Source organism: Phyllopteryx taeniolatus, chromosome 7, assembly GCF_024500385.1.
Source record: "Phyllopteryx taeniolatus isolate TA_2022b chromosome 7, UOR_Ptae_1.2, whole genome shotgun sequence".
NCBI lineage: Eukaryota > Metazoa > Chordata > Actinopteri > Syngnathiformes > Syngnathidae > Phyllopteryx > Phyllopteryx taeniolatus.
In genome coordinates, this window is record NC_084508.1 from 17,311,265 (window position 1) to 17,335,824 (window position 24,560).

At 40.7% G+C, this 24,560-nt stretch overlaps 1 protein-coding gene across 5 annotated transcripts in view; it reads left to right on the forward strand.

The window, feature by feature from the left end:
- rabgap1l (RAB GTPase activating protein 1-like) overlaps nt 1–21,855 on the forward strand; it is a 111,356-nt gene extending 89,501 nt beyond the window's left edge. For 3 of the 5 annotated variants that reach the window (XM_061779016.1, XM_061779019.1, XM_061779018.1), the window contains 8 exons: nt 3,101–3,229; nt 14,383–14,475; nt 16,443–16,553; nt 16,803–16,907; nt 18,372–18,455; nt 18,637–18,708; nt 19,293–19,493; nt 19,568–21,855. In XM_061779016.1, the coding sequence (XP_061635000.1) occupies nt 3,101–3,229; nt 14,383–14,475; nt 16,443–16,553; nt 16,803–16,907; nt 18,372–18,455; nt 18,637–18,708; nt 19,293–19,493; nt 19,568–19,723 (951 nt within the window). In that variant the 3' untranslated portion in view covers nt 19,724–21,855. Of the gene's footprint in view, nt 1–3,100; nt 3,230–6,223; nt 6,502–14,382; nt 14,476–16,442; nt 16,554–16,802; nt 16,908–18,371; nt 18,456–18,636; nt 18,709–19,292; nt 19,494–19,567 lie in introns of those variants that run through there. The other 2 variants (XM_061779021.1, XM_061779020.1) reach the window with 2 other exon arrangements.
- The last annotated feature ends 2,705 nt before the right edge of the window (nt 21,856–24,560 follow it).

Sequence of the window (24,560 nt, forward strand, 5' to 3'; positions counted from 1 at the left end):
CAGCCCTCAAATTGGAAGCCCGTTCCAAAAAGGATTGGCCACTTTGTTGTGTCATCCCACATGAACTGGGCCTTGATCATTTACAGCTTTTCTGTCATGTTTACTGAAGGAGAATTTGTAAAATAAGAAAAAGGCAGTGTACATTTCCATTACTGCAGTTTGTTGGAGCAGCAACCCACGTGTTGAGCAGCTTTGTTGCTTAGCAACGGCATACCGGATTGCGATTGTGAGTGCAGCAAGTGAAGAGCGGCTTGCAGGTAGAATACGGCGTTATGCAAGAAACAACTTCTCTTCCTAATTTTCTTACTGTAACAGTGGTGCAACAAATTGTCACTTCTGGGCTCTGACGGTGGTGGGATGAAGACTCAGTCTTCTCAACATTATTATTATTATTGTTATTAACATTGTCTGTGCCTGCGGATGTGGTCATATAGTGTCCTCTGACCTAGTAGTCCAGAGTCTTCACTCAGCAGAACGACACCAGTTGGACTCCTCAGTGGATAACTACATTTTGCTACGAGTTCATCTGTTCTCTAACTCATACAGACCAAGTGGGACATTTTGGACGACACGCTGGAGTCATACGACACCTTAACCCCAAAGAGGGACTGCTCTTCTCCCTTGCCCTCTCCAACCTCGCCACTTTCTCCTATATCCTCAGCTTTGCCCTCTCCCCCTCCTCTTTCGGCCCTGACACCTCCTCTGCAACTTCCAGCAGTGCGAAGGGCAGTGGAGGATGGAGAGAGAACGGAAGAAGAAAAGGCCCAAAGCAGTCAGGCCTCAGCAGATTCCTTCTGCAAAGTGATGGATCTCCTTGGAATGGGACATCGACTCTTTGTCCCCAAGCTGCTGGCGGTGAGAGTGGGGACTGGGAATATTCCATGTTTAGCGTTCAAAGGAGTGGAGGAAAGGGCTTTGGCATTCATGCAATCAGCTTCTCTCTGTCCAGCTGATAACCTAATATCTGTATCTTTAAGTAATATGTTTGTATGTGTGATCTCTGCACTTCAGTGCCTCATTATACGGTAAGTTGGTTGTCTAAGGTAGAACCTAGTTGACACTCACTAATTGAGTTCCCCCACAAGATGGTGGTATTGACGTGTGTTTTGGCATTTGGTTATATTACCCCTTCTAAAATCACCTTTACTTATGCTATCCGGCCAATGATCACAATGTCGTCATTGCAGTAAATAGTGTTGTTCTAGTTTTGATTTATTTATGACATTCCTTGGGCGGGACGTTGGATGACTGGTTAGCACGTCTGCCTCAAGGGTCTGAGTACCCAGGTTCAAATCTGGCCTCGCCTGTGTGGCGTTTGCATGTTCTCCCCGTGCCTGCGTGGGTTTTCTCCGGGTACTCCGGTTTCCTCCCATGTCCCAATAACATGCATGGTAGATTAATTGAAGACTCTAAATTGTCTGTAGGTGTGAATGTGAGTGCAAATGGTTGTTTGTTTATATGTGCCCTGCGATTTGCTGGTGACCAGTTCAGGGTGTACCCCCAGAGTCAGCTGGGATCAACTCCAGCACGCCCGTGACCCTAGTGAGGATAAGCAGTGTGGAAAATGGATGGATGGATGACATCCTTTGGAATATTTAACTGTTCACTAAGTCATGTTTGGCAACTGTTGCATGTGTCCTGCCCATCGCAAAATTGTCCATGTGTTTTTATGGTCTTCATTAAGTTTAATATGGTAACTTTAAGATTGGTATGTCACTAGTCTCACAAATTCCAGGCTTTTTTAATTATTCAGTTGATGTCATTAACTATGAAATTGGGTTTATTGTATGTATAGTGAGTTGGAACTTGTGTATGTATATACGAGATATGTCAGAAAAGTTCCCGGTGTTGTGTCACAAAAGAAAGAATTCAAACCCAAACTACTAAGATTTTTTCCCTTCAAAGTAAATCCTGTGAAGTTTAACACACTTTTCCAGCTTTATCTGCCTAGCCTTCATGCACTCCTGGAATGATCCTACCCGGATCCTCTGCAGTTTCATCATAGCCAAAGAGTCCCCATGATGACCCCCTTGAGTTTGGGGATAAGGGGGGAAAAAAAAATCACTTAGAGCCAGGTTAGGTGAGAAGGGCGTTTGCTTCAGCACGGCAATGTTCTTCTCAGCCAGGAACTGTCAAATGCGCAGGGCATTGTGAGCAGGTTCGATGTCACTGTGAAGCAGCCATGAGTTGTCCTGCCACACCTTTCGCCTCTTCTCACAAACTGAGATTAGCAAATGCCACAGGATCACTTTGTAGATGTGCTGGTTAATCGTCTGGCCCACACTGAAGGGGAAAACTCTTAGTTTGTAGTTTGAATTTGAAATGAATCTTGTGACACCAGTCCTGGAACCTTTCTAAGTTCTAAACTTAATATTTATTTAAAATTCCCTTTGTCTTTGGTGACAAGCTTATCATATGGATAACATGCGTAATGTTATGGATTATAGTTACATATTTTAGCGCCACTTATCCTTAAGCTGTTACCTCTGCGGACCTAACCCTGAATAAGAAGAAGATGGATAGATGGATAGAAGGAAGGAAGGAAGGAAGTTCAGCTATTCTATTGGGCTTTTCCGTCCTTTTTTTCTTTCTTTCTCGCAGAAGTCTGAAGGTTTTGTGCTGACTGGTATTTGGAACTGTTCGTAATTCCCTCCACATTGACTAAGGCACAGAAGCAAGCAAAGGTCGCACTAATAGACATTACTATGATCCATATCACTATGCATATTATCCATATGGTAAACTGATCACCAATGACCAAGTGTTTTTTTTTTTTTTTTTTTTAAATATTACATTTCCTGTGAATTCAGAGTTTCCATAGTGGAGACAAATCTTATGGTTTCTTCTGTGGCCTGTGTGAGGTAATAAGTTGTTATACTGTGTGTGTGTGTGTTTAATGAAGAATGCAAAATGGTCACAAATTGCTTCTGTGATCCATACATGTCCATATTGTGCATTTGTGTAATGTTACGATCAATAAGTGCATTTATTTCCTTTGAAGTGAAATACATAAAACAAGTAAAAGTGAAGAAAAGAAAAAAACAGGTGTGACGAATATTTGTCTCTCCTTCTTCACCTGACCCCACCTGTGTCCCTGCAGACATCCAAGGAGGATCTCTTGACGGCAGACTTTGAAGGGGCTCTCAAGTTCTTCAGAGTCCAGCTCCCCAAACGCTACAGAGCTGCAGAGAACGCCAGGAGGCTGATGGAACAAGCTTGCAACATAAAGGTTTGGTCCTTTATAAGCGTGTGCAACAAGCGCTAGTCTTCCTTTTAGACAAGCCTTGACTTCAGCCTGGAATGTGTTTAGCTATTACTAAAGAACACAAGGGTTACACGTAGGGCTGCTGTTCATTATGATAAAATTTCAATCACATTCTTTCAACTTTCTTTCAATCAGTTTCAATTTAAATAACTTTTTGTTTTTGAGCAATATTGTTCATCTTTATTGACTTTATTCCAGTTTTATCAGATATCATGTGCCTTCCATGAATCGTGTTTGTAATTTTCTTACTTTCATTGAGATTCCCCTATGTGCCCACCTACAAACACGTTATCATCCCCCTCTTAACTTTAATGTGACTTCTGGCATTTAGGGAATTTGCTGAGGTCAACAGAGACCCAAACTAGTACACAATGTAATGCATTTGATTTTGTGTCTGTGAGGCGTGTGTGTGTGAGAGAGAGAGAGAGATAAAGGAGTTTTCTGTGGATGAAATAGATAAGAACTTCCCCTCCACACTTTCCCCCTCTCTCCAGTCACTCCCTTGTTGCTCTCCTTGAAACTACATACAGTTAATATTTTAGATATCAGGCATTTTTTATTCTCCTATCCAAAGACTGGAGTGACTTAACTCATTCATTGCCATTGACTGCTGTGGAAGTCAAATATCCATTTGAACTGGGAGGATTGACTGTGAGTGGGTTTCAAGTTGTTGGGATGTAGTAATGTGTTTGAAAGCTTGTTTGTGCCACACATGACTGTTGGAGTGTCTCTTGATACAGTCTATCGCTGGTGATTTAGTAGCATTTTTGCTCTCTTATGCAATACAGTACTGAGTAACATGAAATCTCATTCTTGACTTTAGAATTTCACTTCCACAAAAAAAAGAATAATAATAATTCACACACAGTGATATGTTGTCTTTCATGCACAAGCTCATGAGACAACTCTTGAACTTAGTTTTTCTTTTTGCGTTGATACTTTTTGTGATGATGTACACATTGACGCACCCAATGGTTACTTGGGAAAAAATTTTAGATTCCGGGTAAAACTTGTTAGGTTGTTTAGCCTTTAAAAGAAAATGTATCTTTTTTTGGCAGACAAAGCTGTTGTCCTCAAAGTGAATTTTCTCAAGCCTCCATCCTGTGAAACATTTTCCTTCAACTGTCCACTTTTAGACAAGTCACTCTTCAACTTTTGAAATAGCATATTCCCTGTGGGCAATACGAAATAGAGCAGGTTGTTCCGAATGAGAAGCTGGGAAGAGAGGAGATGGATAAGAACAAATTAGAGAAAATTGAGTCTTCCTCTTCCACAACACAATTACAGTATTTTTGCTTCTGAATGCTAAGTCAATCCATATCATCTCGCCAAACATATTCACATTTCAGTAAAAATGGTTTGATTGACCAAGTATTTTTAAAGGTAAATGTTTGCACTATTGTGGGATGAAAAAACTGATAAAACTAAATTTGCATACTGTCAAGCACATGTTCAAGCAATAGGTTTTGCTCTAATTCCTAACCATGAGGCCATTTTAGCCAGTGAGAAGCATTTGCCTCCACTGTTAAAAGGCTAAATTGTGAACTCATATAAAGTGAAACATACTGACTGAGTTTCTCCTAGACACCAAAGCTGAATATAAATCTGAATGTAACTTTGATGTAAAATTGTAACCCAGTAAATGAGACAAAACAGCTAATTTTAGGTACTGTATATAAAACAATAAAGGGTTCACAAAGGAAATAACCACAAAACATTCCCACCTTCCCCAAAAATGTTCACCTTGACTGAAGATATTCAAGTGGCTATAGCCATCTAGTCAAAAATCGGCTACAAGAACAGTGAATTCACATGCCACATCTGTCACAACACAGATGAAACAGCAGCACCATAATTTCAAATACTGTAGCTGGTCCATCGATCCATTTTGACATAAACATAATTGTGTCTGCAGCTAATCAGAGAGAGGGGGAAAAAATTGACAGAAAAATCTGGGATCCATGATTCTCTCTTCAGTCCCCCTCCTTTTTTACATGTTTTTCTCTGTCAACGTATAAAGCTGATAAGCTGAACTGTGTAAGCTGCTTAAAATAGCGAAAGCATTCCTTGCCACCTTGGCTTGATCAGCACTGGTAGTCGGGTGGCTTAGCTTTTTGAGGATTATGGGAAGTATTTGAATTTCTCAGCATCTTAGGCATCCTTTGGACTGAAGCGAGTGTGATGACTTATGTATTCAAAAGTCATATGTGCTCAGCTTTCGACTCTTCGATCTTTCCTTTACTCAACATTGCTGTCTACATGCGTTACGATTTGTGCACATTCAAAGAATCTACATCAAGTTTATTAGAATTGAAGGAACATTGAGGTTTGGAAGTATGCCTTGAGTAATAGTTTAGTCTAATATGTACAAAAATACATTTGTGCATTCCTTCACATTTTAAGTAATTATGCCTGACAATTACTACATAACTGTGGCAACAACAAGTTCATTGTTCAAAGCAGTTAATTCGCTGCAACACCCATACAAAATGACATGGGATACAGATTTCACCGGCTTGGTAGTATAAGACTAATTCAATTAGAAATTACTTTCTTTAAAGATATAGTATTTATTTTGCACATGTACATTGTACAGCTTCAGTAGTTTGTGGAGCAAAATAAACAGTGCAATTCAGTCATTAGTGTGTATCTGTAAAGTGGGAGGAGCTCCTTTGTTCTTTGGTTGTTTTGGCATCATATAGCAATAATTTCATAGCGCTTGACAACTTCCTTTTATGTGCCTCTAGCATAGGTGTGAACAAAGCCCTAGTTCTGTCTAAAATGGGGAGGAAATGATGAGGACTCAGTCAGCGGAAAAGAAGAAAAAGCCAAGTCATCATCATCCTTGTCGTGCACTGCTAGTGTTGCAAGGGGGGTGGGAAACAAACAGGTGTGTTGTACTGTTCACTCACTTTCCCCCGCCACCCTCCGCTCAGTGGGCGGGGCTCAACTCCTGTGAGACTCTTGAAAGCAGCCAGTCGTCTCCTCTGCTATCAGAGAGAAGCAAGAGCTGTCTGCTGCACTCCTCTCTATTCTTTGACGCTTTCTTCCTCATTTTCACTTATCTCTTCCGCTTCCTCCTTGTGGGTGGTTACGAGCGAGCAGGAGCCAAGATGATGCAGGAGGTGTCCATTGTGGTGGCGTACGATGCTCATGTAGTTGAACGGCCGGGTGAAGAGGACACCCTGGCCCGTTTGATTGCCCACTCCAGACCTGTCAGAGCACCACGGCCTGTGGTATGTCTGTTCTCTACTGGTTAAATGAAGGTTCATGCATTTTTAATTGTGTTGGGATTTAATTTCCACTATATATGAGAATTTTAGAACCAAAAGGAAACAGTTGTTCAACTGCTTCTTATATTTTATCATCATAGTTTGTTGCTAATGTGTTGTTTTATTCTTTAAGCCTTTGATTTGACACATTTGATGAGGTGGAAGCTTCTACGTGGTTACTGTTACAGACTCATGTTCATGTGTAAGTGTGTGTTGTTTTCCTACTGATAGTGTGTTGGATGTTTGCGGTGGCAAAGCTTTGTCAGTCAGTGTTGTTCCAGAGTGAGGTTTTTTTTCAATTACAATTCATTACATATGAATTTGGAATCAATAGAGACCTTGTGTGTGTGTGTGTGTGTGTGTGTGTGTGTGTGTGTATGTGAGAGCTGGTTTGTTTGCCTCACATGGCTAATTGAATTCCATGGCCTAGATTTTCCTGGGGTGTCCACTTGCTTTTGTCCTTATTTCAATATTCAAACTCTTCTGGACTGCCATGGGGCCGAGGCCTCATCACCACGCGCGCACACACACTCACACACACACACACACGCAAGGGCGTGCACGCATGTACACACACTAACACAAACATTTCCATCCATTTTCTGAGCCGCCTATCCTCACAAGGGTCGCGGGAGTGCTGGAGCCTATCCCAGCTATCTTCGGGCAGGAGGCGGGGTACACCCTGAACTAGTTGCCAACCAATCGCAGGGCACATATAAACAAACAACCATTCGCACTCACGTTCACACCTACGGGCAATTTAGAGTTGTCATTTAACCTACCATGCATGTTTTTGGGATGTGGGAGGAAACCGGAGTGCCCGGAGAAAACCCACGCAGGCACGGGAAGAACATGCAAACTCCACAGAGGCGGAGCCGGGGATTGAACCCCGGTCCTTAGAACTGTGAGGCAGACGCTCTAACCAGTTGTCCACCGTGCCGCCACACACATTTAGCAAAATAATACCCAGTATGGCAGTAGAGCTACAGCATGTGATCTCGACCTAGGGGTTTGGGATCAACTCAAATTTTCATTTGGAAGGATCCAGGTCATAAAATTTCAAAAGTAGACTCAGTACCATCTCCTGCAGCACCACATCGTTAATCACATTTCCTGAGTCAGAGTTATACTCAATAAATAATTTAATATTTATTTAATAATTTGCTTTGAGCAGAGTGTCCGTAGTGGCCATATATGTTGCTTAAGCAGTATAAAGCTGAATTCTGAGCATTTTGAATGTGGCTTGATAGTAAACAATACAAGGAAAGTAAGCTTTGCAACTGAAAAATGACCAAATGAGGATTTGTATAGCAATTTAAGGAAAATCTCAATCTGGAATTCAAACGCATTGGAAAACCCACCCACACATTTAGGAGCTCCAGTACAATGATGTATGATAACACTTGGTTTTGAAAAAGGTATAACTGATTTCTATTACTCTAATATTAACTTGTTAATATTGTGTGAACTTTGTTCATATAGGTCTCCGTATGCAGTGCAGTTCTACACCATCACAATGGCGTACATGTTAAATTAATACCTTTATGACAGTGTCCATCAAAACTGAGCGTCATGATTTTTTTTCATTTAAAGTGGGTGTATTTTCATTTTCATGGTCATGCTTTGTAGTGTTTCTTTAAGGGGTTCTGTAAATTAGGAGATTGCATAGACAGTACCTTGATGTATTTTTTTTAATTTATTTGTTAGATTATTTCTGGTTTTAGGGTGAAATCTTCATGAATGTGATGCTTTAGCATGGATAGCACAATCCTTCAATGCAGGCTTTACTGTGTTCACACATACTATAGGTGCTGCAGTTTCTTACTCAAAAAGTTATCAAATGGTTATCTCTCTTGCTCCTTTTTCACTGCACTGCTGTACTTGGCGCTACTGGCTTTGCTTTTTGGCGGTCTGTTTCCCACTTCAAAGTCGTGCCGCTTCAGTAGTCATGAGAAACCATGAAAAACACACTGTACTGCATCAGTCCGAAAAAGAACCCCAAACAACAACAACGAAGGAAAATAAGAATTGCCCTTTAATTATTTGCATGTGGCTCTTGGCCATGGAAATGAACCAGGGCAGCAAGAAAACACCCTGCAACAGAGTAAGCTAACATTATTCTGTATGTTCATTGGTGTTATTTCTAGCAATCTATCCTCACTTCTTACAGTGACACCATGATTCCAAATCTGCTCACACATTTGGTATCGGCTCAGCGTGGTTGGAACTCCAGCTAACCAGGCACTGTAAATCAGTGATTCTAAGCTGGTGGGTTAATACCCAAAGTCAGTTGTGGACCAATTTTGGGTGGGTCGCAGACGGCTAGTAAAAAATGTTACACTCACTGTATTATTCCTATTCTGATTTTTTTGTCACAGTACAGAGGCGTACAAAGTTTCCACACGGAACAGCGTAGGAAAGTGACAAGAAATTAGACTTCCTTGTGCTTGAGCCACATGTTTACTCTGTAAACATATACAGTGCAGCTCAGTCTTTAGCTGGCGGATCTCATGGCAAACAATATGCCTTTGGCAGTACAGCAAACTCATTGGAAACTGCATTTAAAAGTAGAATATAATGTGAATATGTTATCAGAGGCTATTTTTAAACCCCCCAAAAAGTCTTCATTATTCTTACCTTCTATGAAAGTGGGTCACGACTTTGCAACAATAGAAAATGCAGGTCCCAGGTTAACAACAGTTGAGAACCACTGCCGTAAATCATACCTCATAGTAGCTAGTTGCAATTGTTTTTGCCAGTGGAAATGCGTAAAGAGCGAGTAGACTTAGTGTTCAGTTTTTATCCTGGCTAATTAACGTTTCAGCTAGAAGTTAAATATATCATTGTTAAAATTGTTATTCGGGACTGTTTTATCACATCAAATGGTTTATATGTGCAAGTTTTAACTTGACTTCCTGTTTTAGGCTTGTAGCCTTTTATTCCGAAGGGTATGCACCGGAACTCAGCATTTTGGCATGAAAAGTAACTTCACACGACACCTGTGAATTTTTTGTAGTTTTTTTTTCTTTTCTTTTTTTTTAATGAATGGAACCAAATTCTATAAAACGTTGATTCCTTTCCCTACCCACCAATGAGGCACAAGGTTAGTGTTTGTGATACTGTGAGATAACAGATATGTGAATTTTCTCCCAATTCATAGTGATGTAATATTGCTACAGTGAAGTTTTAGCTCAATGTTAAGCTTTTTTTTTTTTCCTGTCATCGGCTCTTACATTGACAAAGGCTAAAAACCATCAGTGCAAAAGTGCAACCAACCGTTTGTAACTTGTTACCTCAATGTGGGCATAGATGTATTTTATTGTTTCACTCACCCAATTGACTGAGCGTTGACTTCACTGAAGATCCGCGTTGCGAAAGCCTCCTTTGCACAATATAATCTTGGAATGCACTGAGGCGACTGGTCATTAATTTTAACAAAGTTAAGACACACTTTTGTTCGCCGCTGCCGTTGGTCACAAGCACGTCTTAGTGTGCATTCTTCTTTGTTGGTTTTCGCCACTTCAGGGTAGGCGGACTGTAGGCATCAAAACTGGGAACCGAAATTTATAAATTTGAACAATTCCTGGAGAACCGTAACATTAGTCCCTGTTCCAACCGGTTCTCGATTCTTGATGCCCAACCCTACTCATATTTATATTATCCTCAAAAGCTGTGCAGATGTCAGGGGGACAGGCCTGTAGACATTCAGACCGAGATTGCAGGTGTCTTGGTGATTGGGATGACGGTGGAGCGTTTGAAACAGGATGGTACTTCACACAGTTCCAGAGATCTATTGGAGATCTTTGTGAAGACTGGAGCAAGCTGGCCCGCGCAGACTTTGAGGCAGTATGGGGACACAAGGTCTGGGCTCGCCGCTCACATCCTACTCATAAATGGCCAACGCAGAAGGCTGAGGTGTGATGGTGCTTGGTAGTATGGCAGGGGTGTGCTGTGTTAGTGTCCTTTTCCAATCTGCAGTAGAAGGTGATCAAGTAGTCACCTTTTGTTCTCCACTTGGGGGTATGGTCACCTGTAGTTGGTTAGCGCCGGACTGACTTAGAGTCGTTGGCAGTAAACTGTTTTCCCAGCTTTTCTGCAGAATTTCTGTTTGCAATGTTAATTTCTTTTATCATCTTATTTCTAGCGTGATTGTACAGGGCTCTGTCCCCACTTCGATAGGCGGCCTTTTTAGCCTGGCAAAGTTGATGAAGTTTAGCAGTGAACCACAGCTTGTTATTTTTTAACGTGCAAAACGTCTTTATTTGTACACACACATCTTCACAGAAACTGATAATCAGATGTGCCACTGTATATTCATCCAGGCTGCCAGTTGAAGTTTCAAAGACACTCCAGTCTGTGCACTGTAAACAGTCTTGGAGTTCTAACTTTGCATCATTGGTCCACTTACTCACTGTTTTCACCATAGGCTTCGCACATTTAAGTTTGTGGCTGTATGTTTGTATTAAGTGAATTAAGCAGTGATCAGACGAGCCCAGAGCTGCACAGGGGATGGCACGGTTGCGTCATTTAGCGTGGTATAGCAGTGGTCTAGAATGTTGTTTTCCCTGGTAGGACAGTCGATGTGCTGCTTGTATTTAGGGAGTTTGTAGTTGATTTTAGCTTTTTTTAAGTCCCCGAGTATAATGAGGGGTGAATCAGGGTGCTTTTTTCCAAGTTCGTTTACTTGTTCAGCGAGCGTTAGCCATGGGGTGTTCGTGTAAGCCTGTGGAGGATTGTAGACACCCTTGAAAGAGGTTTTATAGCTTACAGTTCAAAAAGAGCAACTCCAAGTTCGGGCTGCAGTGTGTGTTGAGCGCCAAGACGTCGGTCGACACAACATTTTTCATTGAGATAGAAGTATATTCTGCCGCATTTTGTTTTCCTCGATAGCTCTGTGATGCGGTTCACTTGGTGGAGTAGTAAAAGTTGATTGATCCCAGGAAAGGGATGAGGTGCATTCATACAGCTCTTCAGTCTGCGGTCAGATTACACAATTTGCCAAAATAAACTTTTATTGCCAGGGAAAATTTTCTGAATAAATCGTATTTTTAGGACCTCAAGAGGCCTGTTATTATTTTTTTTTCCTAACATGCATTAGTGGCATCCAAAGCTTATCAACATGCAAGGTAACACATTGTTAATCTGTCCTCTTTGGTTTCATATGTTAATATTTTTGGTCGACCTGCGTACAACAAGCTGCCTTTTCTTCCCATAGAGAAACAGCAGAAATAATAGGCACAAATTCTCTTTATCTGTGAGGAAAATGTGTGTTGCATAGATTACAATGTCATGTTCATTTACCTCAATAGTTCCTCCCAGGGGATAATGGGTCAGTACACAGTTCAAGGCATTTGGAACGATTAGGCATAGAATTTGGCTCCAATAGTTATCATTGTCAGCAATTGTGATCATGCAGAGTTTGTTGGTTAGAAGCTAGACTCTTTTTGAAGGGTCAGATAATAGAACTATAGTTTTATGAGGTATTGTGCTAAACACCGAACCATTGCAATATGTTCAAGTGATATTATATATGCGACCTCGGTTTTTGTTGATTCATATCCCTTAACCTTCTGAGACCAAATATTATATGTTTGTTTTTTCCATCCCCCCCCCCCCCCCCCCCCCCCCCCCTCCCAAATAGCAATAGAATTATTTGGAAAGTAAACTGGAGTGTAATAAGGAGAGCACCATATCTGCCATTGCCACTTTCATTTTCTTTGACAAACTTGGAAGTAAAGCCAGTTATTAGTTTGAATCATTTCAGGAGTGATCAGCCTTTAGAATCCACTCATAGCCAAATGAATTTATATGTTGTTTGCAATGTAGGTCATAATAATAAACCTAATTTAGCTCAACAATAGGGAACGTTTTCTTCTAATTATGAAGTTTTTCAGTTTAAAGGTGTGTCCTTGATTTGTCTACTTTGATACGTACAAGCGATTGTAGTGGCTTGTATTTTCGAACAAATAATGGATCAAAAAGTTTCAAATCCTAACATCACATATCGAGACAGGTACACAATAATATATGAAGAAATTGATTGTAGACTGTTCCCATTTACAGCAAAATAAAATATATCAAATTGTATCTAACTTTATTATTATGTGCATACTCTGTTCTGAGATTATCTTGAATGGTTTCCGCTTGTAACATTTGAAAGAATTGATCTTGCAAAAGTGAAGTCTAGGAACTGTGCAGCAAAACAAACCCACAATACCACAATGATGTCAGAAGCAACGATCACTTTAAAGGGTGACAGTTCGTTCAAAATATATTTGTTTTTATAGGCAGCAAGCAGTGACAGTGTTGATTCTTGTAATTGTGGTTAAAGACTGAAGATTATATTACTATTGCTTCTATTACTGAAGAAAGAGTCAAGTAAACTCAAATGAGCGGAGATGATAATCATAATAATGGTCAGTTTTGATTGACAGTGCCAGAGAGATACTAATTTAACAATATGTTTATTTTTGTGGAACTGCACTGCATCACATTGAGAGGTGTTTCTAATATTTTGCCACTTTCATTTACACCTTTGCAGTAGGATGATTTATTTTTTACCCCTTCTACAAATGACATCGATTTGGGTCTAAGTTGTGTGCTGTAAGGAACACAAACTAACATTGTGGCTATTCTAACAATGCATAGCATTCCTCATCGATCAAATATTGACTCACTGGTATAGTTGTATATAAATAAATAAATCTAGAATTCCCTTTTGACTAAAAAATATTTCACAGTTGGCTTCAGAATCAGAATCATCTTTATTTGCCAAGTATCTCCAAAAAAACATACAAGGAATTTGTCTCCGGTAGTTGGAGCCGCTCTAGTACAACAACAGACAGTCAATTGACAGAGAACACTTTTGAGACATAAAGACATTGACAAAAAACAGTCACTGAGCAATAAGGGGTTAATAGTTATCTGGTAATGCCGGTACTTTTTTTTTGTTGACAATTGTGCAAAAGATGCAAAGTCCTCTAGCACTTAGAGCAGTTTGAACGACTAATATTGCAATAGTCCGGTGCAATGACCACTGTGCAAAGGGCGCCGAGACTTCAAGGAGTGTATGCAGTTTAAAGTGACGAGTAGCGAGATAATCTGGGACAATGCTGGTTGTGCAAATGTTGCAGATACTCCTCAGTCAGTGTGTAAATGGAGCAGATGCTACTCTGGCATGAGTGGCCAGTATTGGTCAACAACAGATATGCAAATAGTGCAGCGTGGCTCTACTACTACAGTGAGTGCACGAGTAATATATAATTGGCCCCACAGAAATGTGACAATGAACTCAAGTCAAAAAATTGCCAGCATGTTGTAATGGAATTGTAGGTTAGGTGTTTAAGAAGTTGATCGCAAGAGGGAAGAAGCTGTTGGAATGTCTGCTAGTTCTAGTTTGCATTGATCGGTAGCGCCTACCTGAGGGAAGGAGCTGGAAGAGCTGGTGACCGGGGTGCGGAGGGTCCGAGAGGCTTTTGCATGCTCTTGTCTTAGTTCTGGCAGCGTGCAAGTCCTCAAGGGTGGGTAGGTGGGTACCGACAATCCTTTCAGCAGTTTTGATTGTCCGTTGCAGTCGGAGTTTGTCCTTTTTTGTAGCAGCACCAAACCAGACTGTGATGGAAGAACACAGGACTGATTCGATGAGCGCTGTGTAGAACTGCCTCAGCAGCTCCCGTGGAAGGCCATGCTTTCTCAGAAGCCACAGGAAGTACATCCTCTGCTGGGCCTTTTTGAGGACGGAGTTGATGTTGTGCGGGGATGGTTCCAAGTTAAATAAGCCCTGTTTTGTATCACAAGCCGCTGACACTGGATGTGTATGCATGAATAGTGCATTTGTTTTTTTAGGTTCCAACAAAGAAGCTCAAGAAGTTTGAGAAAGAATATCAGACGCTGAAAGAAAGCCAGCTACAGCAAGAAGACCCCATTGACCGATACCAGGTACAAACACACAGACAACTTTGGGTTCTGCGTATCCTGTATTTCTTCATCAGCAGTCATCTTGTATGGTGGATAAGTTAAATATATTGTTGCCTCTGGTACTGGAACATTGTTTAAACATCGTTGTTTGTTACAAACTTCCTTAATTTCCCTTTTCAAGTGTATTTTTCAAAATTATAATTAGTGTCGTTACTAAGATTAGAATTCTGTGAGTGTAGCTTTCTCAAGTCCTGCTTTTCAGTTGGACTTATTCAGGCTTAAAATGTGACTTTTATCACTGTTAAACATCTATCATATCTATTCCTGGTACTGTCAAAGCGCTTCTGCACTTTCAAATGTTATTTGAACATTCAGATAATGAAGCTGGTGCTTCTGTGTTCCACATTTTCTCATTTGTTCAGTTTTATTGGACAGTTTTATATTTTTGTTTTCTCCAAATCAATCATTATAAGCACCTGTTAAATTCATTTCGTTGCAAAAAGTAAGGTATTCTCTCATGGCGCTATTATTTTTTTGTTCAAGTAGAATGTGCTTGCTTATGGATAAAATGTCATAATATAATGAAAACAAAAACCTACAAATTCTCTTGCACCAAGTATTATGAAACGAGTGAGAATTGTCAAATATGAGTGTTGCACATCACACAGTTTCAGTAGTAACTATAAGATGCTGCTTTTGGAAAGAAGGAAGGAAGTGTTTACTTTTGATAAGATGTTGAAATAAGTCGTTTCCTCTTCTGCCAATAGAGAGGCTGTTTGAGACCAAGACGGAAGTCTTTGTTGGGGACATACCAGCTCACCATTTTTCTGTGGTTTAGTCTTTCTCCATTTTATTTTTATTTTTCTTCTTTCATGCAATGTTACTTAGTCATTACCATTGCTTATCTTGGTTTATAAGAGTAACCAAAGCTGGAGGAGAGAGAGGGAGGCTGGAAATTGTTGGAGCGAGAGGGGAAACTCCTATCAGGATCATGGGTTAGTTTAGTTTGTGTGCTGCAGCCTTGATAGCAAGACTCTGGATTTCAGGTCCTGGTAAGATCTTTCTGCTCTCTCAAAGAATTGATTGTAAGACAATATTGCAAACTACCTTTGTGAGGATATTAACATGTGATATGAAGCTCTTCTGTTAATTTCTCCAATGAAAGTGTCCAAAGTCAAAGGAATTCATCCGACTGTATTTGAAGAGATAAAAACATGATGTGCGGGCATCTGCAACAGTAGAATCTACTGGCAGGATCTCACTGTAATTGCCTTAATTAGACTTGCTTGCTGACAGGAAGCAACAAATTGGCTCACAAGAGTGGCATCCAAACCACCTCTGTTCCTTCCAGGACCTGATGGTCTCATTAGATAAATGTATCCTGATTCCAAGGAATTCACTTCATTCATACGTACGTCAGCGTCTGTATGTTAGGACCTAAGTTCTCAGCTCGAGGTTTTTGTATAAAAGTTATCTCTGTCACATGACTTTTGCTGACAACGACAACAGTCTTATTATTAAGTCAACGGTGTCATGTGAGAGGCTGTTTAAGGCAGTCATGAGATGCCAGTGAAGGGCTACAATGGCCATGCTAACACGATGCTGTTGCCCAGGTTTTTTTTAAATTTATTTATTTAGTTTGTTTGTTTATTTGGGGGGGGGGGGGGGGGGGGTCTTTTGAATTTAGCTTTTTGGGATACGCAAAAAAAAATCCCTGTAAGCAAAAGGCACAATGAAAGAAAGAAATTGAGAATAATGAATCGAGACTGAAGATTTTTGGGTCCTTTAGTTATTTGTGCATTTGAGATTTTGTTTTGTGTATTGTGAAAGTGCATCTAAACAAACACTAAAACGTAATATTTTTTATCAGAAACCGTTTTCTCATAGGAAGACCTTATACTGTAGTTAATGAGACATGCATGTTTTAATTATCTCACGCGGCCCTTTATATCTGTCATCGGTACGTGTGTACGTGTTGTTGCTTATAGAGGGAGAACCGCCGTCTTCAAGAGGCCAGTATGCGGCTAGAACAAGAGAATGACGACTTGGCCCACGAACTGGTCACCAGTAAGATTGCCCTAAGGAATGATCTTGACCAGGTAATTGAAATTCTAAAATGCAATCTTTCACAACAAACTTCCAAAGCTGGTCATATTTTGAATCACCTGGGTTGGACAGTATAATATGAATGTATAGGCCTATACTACTACTACCAGTTAACTCAGTACTATTTAAATACTAGATCCCGCCTTTCTGGCTAAGCAAAGGTGGCTGTGCAATGTGCCCGAATAAGCTGCACAACTGTTGTGTAGTAAGGGTTGTACGTTTGTGTGTTTATGTGCATTCAGGCAGAAGACAAGGCCGATGTTTTGAACAAAGAGTTGCTCAGCAACAAGCAGCGTCTGGTGGAGACGGAGGAGGAGAAGAGACAACAGGAGGAGGAGACAGCTCAGGTAACGGCGCCTCTCACACTGCCTTTCCGCAGAATTGGCGCATCAGAGGAATTACAATAGGACAAGCATTTATTCACCTGTGACTTTCAGAAGGAACTCACCCAAGCTGGACATTGCCATGTCAGTAATGCACACAGCTGTTGAGGCATTGCACGTTTAGATAATTACATGAGTTGCACATTAGCGCAAGCTTCTGAGACAGTGACCTTTGCTGTCAACACATAGGCCACAGGTAGCGTTAACACTCAATGCGGTCGTGGCTTCCAGCTTTGTCGTGACACACTGCCCGTGTTCCTGCTTCGTTACTCCTTTTATACTGCGTTGGAAAGCAGCAACTTATTCGTTCCAAGTATAAGCCATTTTATTTGGCTCAGTTTTTGTTAAAAGCTTGGCTGCAATGCAAGAGGACAGTCTTTGTTTGATATATTTGTGGATTTCTGTCTACTGTTCATTTTTGTGTCTTATAAGCCGATGTGGTCTGGACACCTTTAATGTTGTATGACACCAAATAAGTAAATAAAAAAATACAAATAAAAAAGTCACTGGTCGATTTCAACCCTTCAGTTCTCATTGGCACTTTACACCAGTGATTCCAAACAACTGCACATTAGTGTGCCATAATAAATTGTCCAGTTTAACTTCATTGGTCCAGAAATTATGTATTTCCTACAAATAATGTATATTTGTTCAAATAGTGACACCACAGGATTATTTTAGTATGTAGACGTTTTGTAACATTTTTGTTTGGTCGTGTACCATGAGAGTTTTTTTATTTATTTTTTCCCCAAAAATGTGCCTTGACTTGATAAATGTTAGGAAAAACTCCCTTAGACACAGGATGGCGAGTTTGGGAAAAGCTGTGAAAAAAGCTGCGTTAGATGGTCAATGTGAAATCTGGCATCCTTTGCCCCCTTTTCAAACATGAGGGTTCTTTTGATCTACAATCATTATATTGAAAGTGATTGCTATGTTCTTGTGTTCAGATTCATTCCCGAAAAGAAACCGGACCAAAAAGAATGACTCCACTCAAAATTCACACCCAGTGATTTTATTCTTTTTATACAGTATTTCATATTTCTATGCCACAAACCGTAAGGAAGGTGAAGGTAACTCTAACGGTACTTAACTGCATCACTCAGTGAAGTGTTTTCTTTGGTTACCTTATTTAGATACATTGTAGGAGTAAAGCGCAAAGATCAAAATTTTCATTGGTATGAAGAACTTTTGATGCAGCTTATTAGTGGCCATTAGGCTGTGCAGGTGTGCCGTAGACATTGGCCAGTAAATGTTCCACTGTTTATGTCCACAGAGACAATGATGTAATGCAATTATACTGTATGTGTTGCCATTATTGAGAGAGAAGAGATTGACTGTTATTCACGGTGCTTCATTCTCCCATAGTCTGTCATTTTAACTGGGCATTTTCTTTTCTCTTTCCTTGTCTGTTGTTGACACTTCCTTCAGCTGAAGGAAGTGTTCAGGAGGGAGCTGGAGAAAGCCGAGCTCGAGATCAAGAAAAGCACAGCCATCATAGCGGAGTACAAACAGGTCAGATATCGTCGGTTCATCCCCTGAAGCCTAGATCACTTGGTAAATTTGAACACATTCGCATGAGTTATTTATAGCATCATCACAATTGGTTTTCTCAGGCAAAGTACAGTACAGTACTTCAGTGCATCCTATGGTTCAAGCCTCATCTGTTATCTAAGCAGCTTGGTCTGTATTTCAGATCTGCTCCCAACTTAGCACCAGGCTGGAAAAGCAGCAGGCAGCAACGAAAGAGGAGCTGGACATTGTCAGGGTGAGATTTTTTTTATTCTTTTAATTCGTTAGGTGTTTTTCTTTAGGACCGGGCCACACAATTCAAATACAGTTCAGGCAAAGTAAGTGCACGAACCTCCGCCAAGTTTGTTCCCTGTAAAACCTGCTTCTTGCAAAACAGAAGTCAAGCTTCATTCAGTTTTCTTATTGACCAAGGGGAAAACATCTAATAGGATACTAAATAAATCTAATGTGAGGGGAATGAGACAGAGATGGGGGGTCAAAAAATTAACATTAAATTGCTCGCAACTGCACAGTCTGAATCCACTCTTAATGGAACCTCGTTGACATAACTGCTGAACATTTATTCAGAACTAATATTTTAAAGAGATTATTTATGGTGTCAACATATACAGTACACAAAGTTCAGATTAAATATTTATAAATAAAAAAAACTGTTAGCAGGACAAAGCAATGTCAATACGAAAAATGCAACTTGGAGGCAGTAACAAGGCTGTGTTTTACCAGATGATTTGTCACGCTTTCACATTCCACAGATACTTTCCTGCTAGAACGTATTGAGTTCGTTAGTCTCCTCTAGCTTGTATGCGTGTTTCTGTGCAGAGTAAAGTAGCAGGTTGCGACCACTGCCGAGACCTGTTCAGCACCCTGGGGTCCCTCCAAGTGTCGTCCCCGGGCCGCGACAACGCAACCTCCGAGCCGATGGACGAGGAAAAAGACGGACTGAAGGAGCAGCTCAGGCAGATGGAACTGGAGCTGGCACAGACCAAACTACAGCTGGTGGAGGCCAAGTGTCGCATTCAGGTGAGCAGCAACACTAAACAGTCCTTCTGATGCAGTCACTCTCACGCGCTGAGATTCTTCTTGTGGCCACGCAGGAGCTCGAACACCAGCGAGGAGTCCTGATGAACGAGATCCAAGCGGCCAAGAACTCTTGGTTGAGCAAAACGTTGAGCTCCCTCAAGAGCTCGGCCTCATCTTCGTCCACCTCCTCATCCCAGAGTCCGTGTTCTCCAAAGGAAGGCCCAGCCTAGAGTTCCTCGCTTCGCCTGCGCAAAGGATCGCACAGAGGAGAAATGCAGTGTTCCTTTTCTGGCTATCTGGACTGTGACTAGATAGAAGAAGGAAAGGTGAAGCGAAACAGGAGACTGGACCTGGCCTGAGTAAATCCATACAATATGGCCTCCTTTGCAGCTGATAGAGTTTCAGTTCTGTTCGGTCCGTTATAGCCCTCAAACCTCACTAAAAAGATGAACGGCTTCTTAGTGAGGTTCTAGTGCTTCTACACAATTATAGTGATTTCATTTGAATTATATTGCAAAAAATATATATATATTGTTGTCTATGACGACGCAATAACAGCATATGTCGTGATTTGAAAAGGAGTACTGCATTGAACTTTAACCCAAAACAACACGTTTGTGTTAGAATTCTAACTTAAACAGTGTCCTAACAAAAATCTTTCAAACTAATTATTCTTTGTTTTTTTAATAACCTTGTACAGTTCGCAAAAGAGGTAAAAACAGAAAGAAAAAAAAAAAAAAAGTTTTGTTTTAAATTTTCGTGTGATCTCTGTAATTGTTCTGGTCCAGTCGAAACGCTGACGCACCAAAACGACGTGCACGGACCCTCTTGAGTCTGTTTCACTTCTGCCTCCCCACTCGGGTTTTATTGGACTCTGCCTGTGTCATGCGAATCTAATTTTATTCATTATCAACACATCCAGTTGGTGCCTGCAAGTATTTCATTTGTTTTTAATGAAAGCAAATTCCTCCTGAAGTCATCACTTTGTGAAATATGTCCGTCGTTCTAAAGAGAACCAAAGAGGGCATGTTCTTCCCATACATGTCGTTTCCGTCTTTTGATACTGTTAATTTTATTTTGAATTATGTAATGGTCACAGATTGCTGCATATCCCTGCTGCATATCTCCGCTACATGCTGGCTTAAGTTGCACTGATTTAGTATTGAGTTTCAAATAGTTCCCTTATATTCTCATGCTCCAATATTCCATCTTTATTGCCAAAATTGAAAGGTGCATTTGCACAACTGTACCAACACCTTGTTTGCTTTTCAGCATATTAAAAAGAAAAATACCTCTGACTGTTGTGGAGCTGGAGAGCACACAGTTCATATTGTATGTAAGTGGTGACTCTATTGCTCGGTACTCACTTTAACAAGCCAATTACAAAAAGCAATTGTAGCTGATATGGAGGAGAGAGAGTGGCAAAGTTTTTTTTAGAAGAATTTTTATTTAGGAAGAGTATATGGACAAAGGTTGCACGGTGGAATAGCTGTTAGCAGCTCTGCTTGTGAGGTTTGGGGTTCAAATCTTGACTCCTGCCTTCCTGTGTGGAGTTGACATGCTCTCCGTGTGCTTGTGTGGGTTTTTTCCCCCCGGTACTCCAGTTCACTCCCACGTTCAAAACAACAAATGTGTTCGGTTCATTGATGACAAAATCGTATGTGAATGTGAGCGTGAATAGTTAGTTTCTAGTCTACAGTATGTGCCATGTGATTGGCTGTCCACCAGTCCAGGGTGTACCCTGCCTCTTGCCCAAAATCAGGCATAAATCACCAATTGGAATTCAAAAGAAAAGCTCTAGCGGTTAGCAGGCGGAGTACGGTCCGTCTTTGGTGCCAACCATTTGTTTTTTATCCCGGCGGCTGTCAGCCTCTGGACTGTGTGTGGGTGTGCTTGTGTTTGCTCAAAGTATGTTGGAGTCTTTTCAGTTGGCTGCCTTTTTGTTGCTGACTGAAGTCGTTGCTCGTGCCATAGCAGCCTCCCTGGCCCTGTTGGGTCCCGTTGGACGCCCATTCAGTCAAGCAGCCTAACTGGACCAAATGCACGAAAGGGGGGAGACGCTGATGTTTCCATTCACATTCCTTCTGCTGTTTTACATGTTGTGACCATCCCAACAACATGAGGTGTCATGTAAATTTTGGCCCAGACCCTCGTCATTTACATGCACTAACAAACAATGTTATAAGATTTTGGTTGGTTTAAAAGTTCCTTGAAGCCCAGCGCATAATGATTATAGCTGAGAATTATTGTCACAGATAGGACAGTTGCCAGTTTATCTTTCACTCTAACTGTTCACTTTGAGAGGAGATTGCTGTTAAGTCACTGTCTGATCTGTATTAATAAATGCCATGGCTTCTATTCATTTTGAGTTTTTATTGCATTTCCATTTTCTGTTCATGTAAATGTACCAACTGTTAATTTCCGACTCGTGCAAATGGATGGACGGTTTGTTCATCTTTACCTGAAGACTAGAGAGGCTTCAACAAATAAAAGAGTGTAATCAAAGGTGTGTCTCGCCGATAACATTTGTGTATTTACAAAGAGCATCTGTTGTCATGGTGATGTCATTCTGGGCTAAGGTAGACTTGGTAATGTAACAGGGCCATGTTAAAATATGTTCATTAGCAGATCTGCAGGCAGCGTGGGTTCAGTTCCCACTGAGTGTCGGTGTGGGTGTATGGTTGTCTGTGTCTATACGAGCCCTGCGCCTGACTGCCATCCAGTTCAGGGTTTAGTCCACCTTTTGCCCAAAGTCAGCTGGAATAGGCTCAAGCACCCCGTGACCCTGAAGGATTAGCGGAATTGAGAATGGACGGATGTTAGAAGAATACTTTTGGTTTCAAGTTGTGCTGATACCATGTGACACACAAAAACACACGACTGGATCCACAACTAACTACCGTTGGGTCACATGAGGTTTACCTGTAGCCGAGTTAAGCTTTGTCTGCTGAAACACTCCCAATTTTTCTTTGCTCCAGAAAACTAGTAGGCGAACACAGTGCTGAGCCATCAACGCCAGCAAGGCCTTCTCTGCTAGCCTAAACACTATCAATTCATTCTGTGTTCAATGAAATTGTATTCATTTATTCATTCCCAACAGTCTATTCACTGCTTCCACTATGTCTATATGGATGTTGAGATTTTGTCCAATCAGATATCAGCCTCTATGTGCAGCTGTCAATCTAATCTGCCCAGGACCTTCCGTAGTGCTGGCCAATGGAACGTCAACTATTTTTCGCAATTGGACCAAATGCAAGTTCCACAACTGGTGAGCATCTGGCACTGAACAAGAAAAGAAACAATTCACATAACTGATGCTATTTAATGAACAAAAGTTCTCCTTAGTCCTAAACTCAGAGGTTAAATATCCTCTGATTGGTTTGTTTACTTTACTGGCAAAATGATGGGCTAATGGTTACCACCACAGTTTGCTCACAGCTTGGAGGTTCTGGATTCAAAACTGGTCTCTGGTCTTCCTATGTGGAGTTAACATGTTCCCCCTGTGCTTGGCTGGGTTTTCTCTGGGTACTTCAGCTTGCTTCCACATTACAAAAACATGCATTTTAGGTTCATCGAAAACTCAAAAACTGTCAGCCCAAGTAGTCTCCAGCTCACCTGTGATGCTAATGAAGACAAGTGCTATAGAACATCGATGGATGGACGCTTCACTTTACTTCTGCATTAATACAAATCTGAGAAGTTAACAAAATAGCAGTGGTCTATTTTTTATATGTAGGTAGACACTTAGTTTCCCCAAGACAACACACTTGACTGTGTGGAGAGCAGCTGCACAATAGTCCTGTAACACTATGCACCTTTTCAACACAGACCTGTACCTCACAAAACCTTCACACATGATGTACTGTATGTGTGGGGAACTCTTTGTCGTTTTGAGTGTGGTTTGTGCTGGGGAATTACGGGGTGCAATGTACACTAACTGTGAGGCCACTAGAGGGAGCTCTACTATGGTGATAGGAATCTCAGACTTGTAAACCATGCGTGACATGGTTTTTGTTGTTGTCAGAGAGTAGTCAGTATGCAGCCAGTCCAAATCTTTACTATCGTGTATCACTGATTCAATGTTAAAATAACGCCCAGATTTCAGGGAAGTTAAAAACAGAACTATATATTGTTGAGACACAAACTTCAATGTTTCACTGGTAAACTCTAAATGAGGTTGTTGAACACACAAGAATGTGTCCAGAGTTAATCAGTCCCATTCCTACTCGGGTTAAATTGTAGTTAGTTCAACTTCAAGTCTCGCACAACTAATCTGACTCCCAAGCATCAAATGAAGCTAATCTTATCTGGGAGTTATGTTGTATATCTTAAAAGCAAAAGGCACTGGGCCACTAAAGAATAAAAGGCCTCAGTTGATCTAATTGTTTAAATGTATTAATTGGTTACCAATGCATTCATTGGACATAACGATGTCAACATCACAATGAAAATTGGGCCAAAATAAGATAACTGTAACGTTACAAAGAACTGCATGGATGCCCTTCCCAAATTGATGAAAGGACAAGAAGATAAGAAGATAGCAAACAAAACATTTAAAAAGAGCTGCAGGGGTTTCATCAAAATGTCATGCTATGAGGGTAAGTGGCAAGATACAACCCTTTTCTTACATTACAAATACTGAAGACTTCTTGCAGAAATTGCTAGGAAGACATGACATGACACACAATCACCAAAAGAGAGGTAGGCGATATGGAGTCATACGCAAATTGAAGCATGATGATTGCAGCAACTTTTTTAGTTCACCTTTTAATACAACAGCAATGGCTCAGCTAGAACCCAGATCTAAATCCCTTTGTCAAATGTGGGCTGAACTGAATAGGGCTGTGTAAATACAGTCAACATATAGGCATGGAAGTAAATATTGCTTCAACAAAATAATATAGATGCGTACGCACTAATGCAACCACATTTGTAATGGTTATTTCTATTTACCGCCTCCATAATAAATGTCATTGTTTTTTGGGGGGGTATTTTGTACATGTGACATTTCTGAATATTCTTTTTTTTCTCTCTCTCTCATACGCAGCATTACAAAAAGAGTCAGTT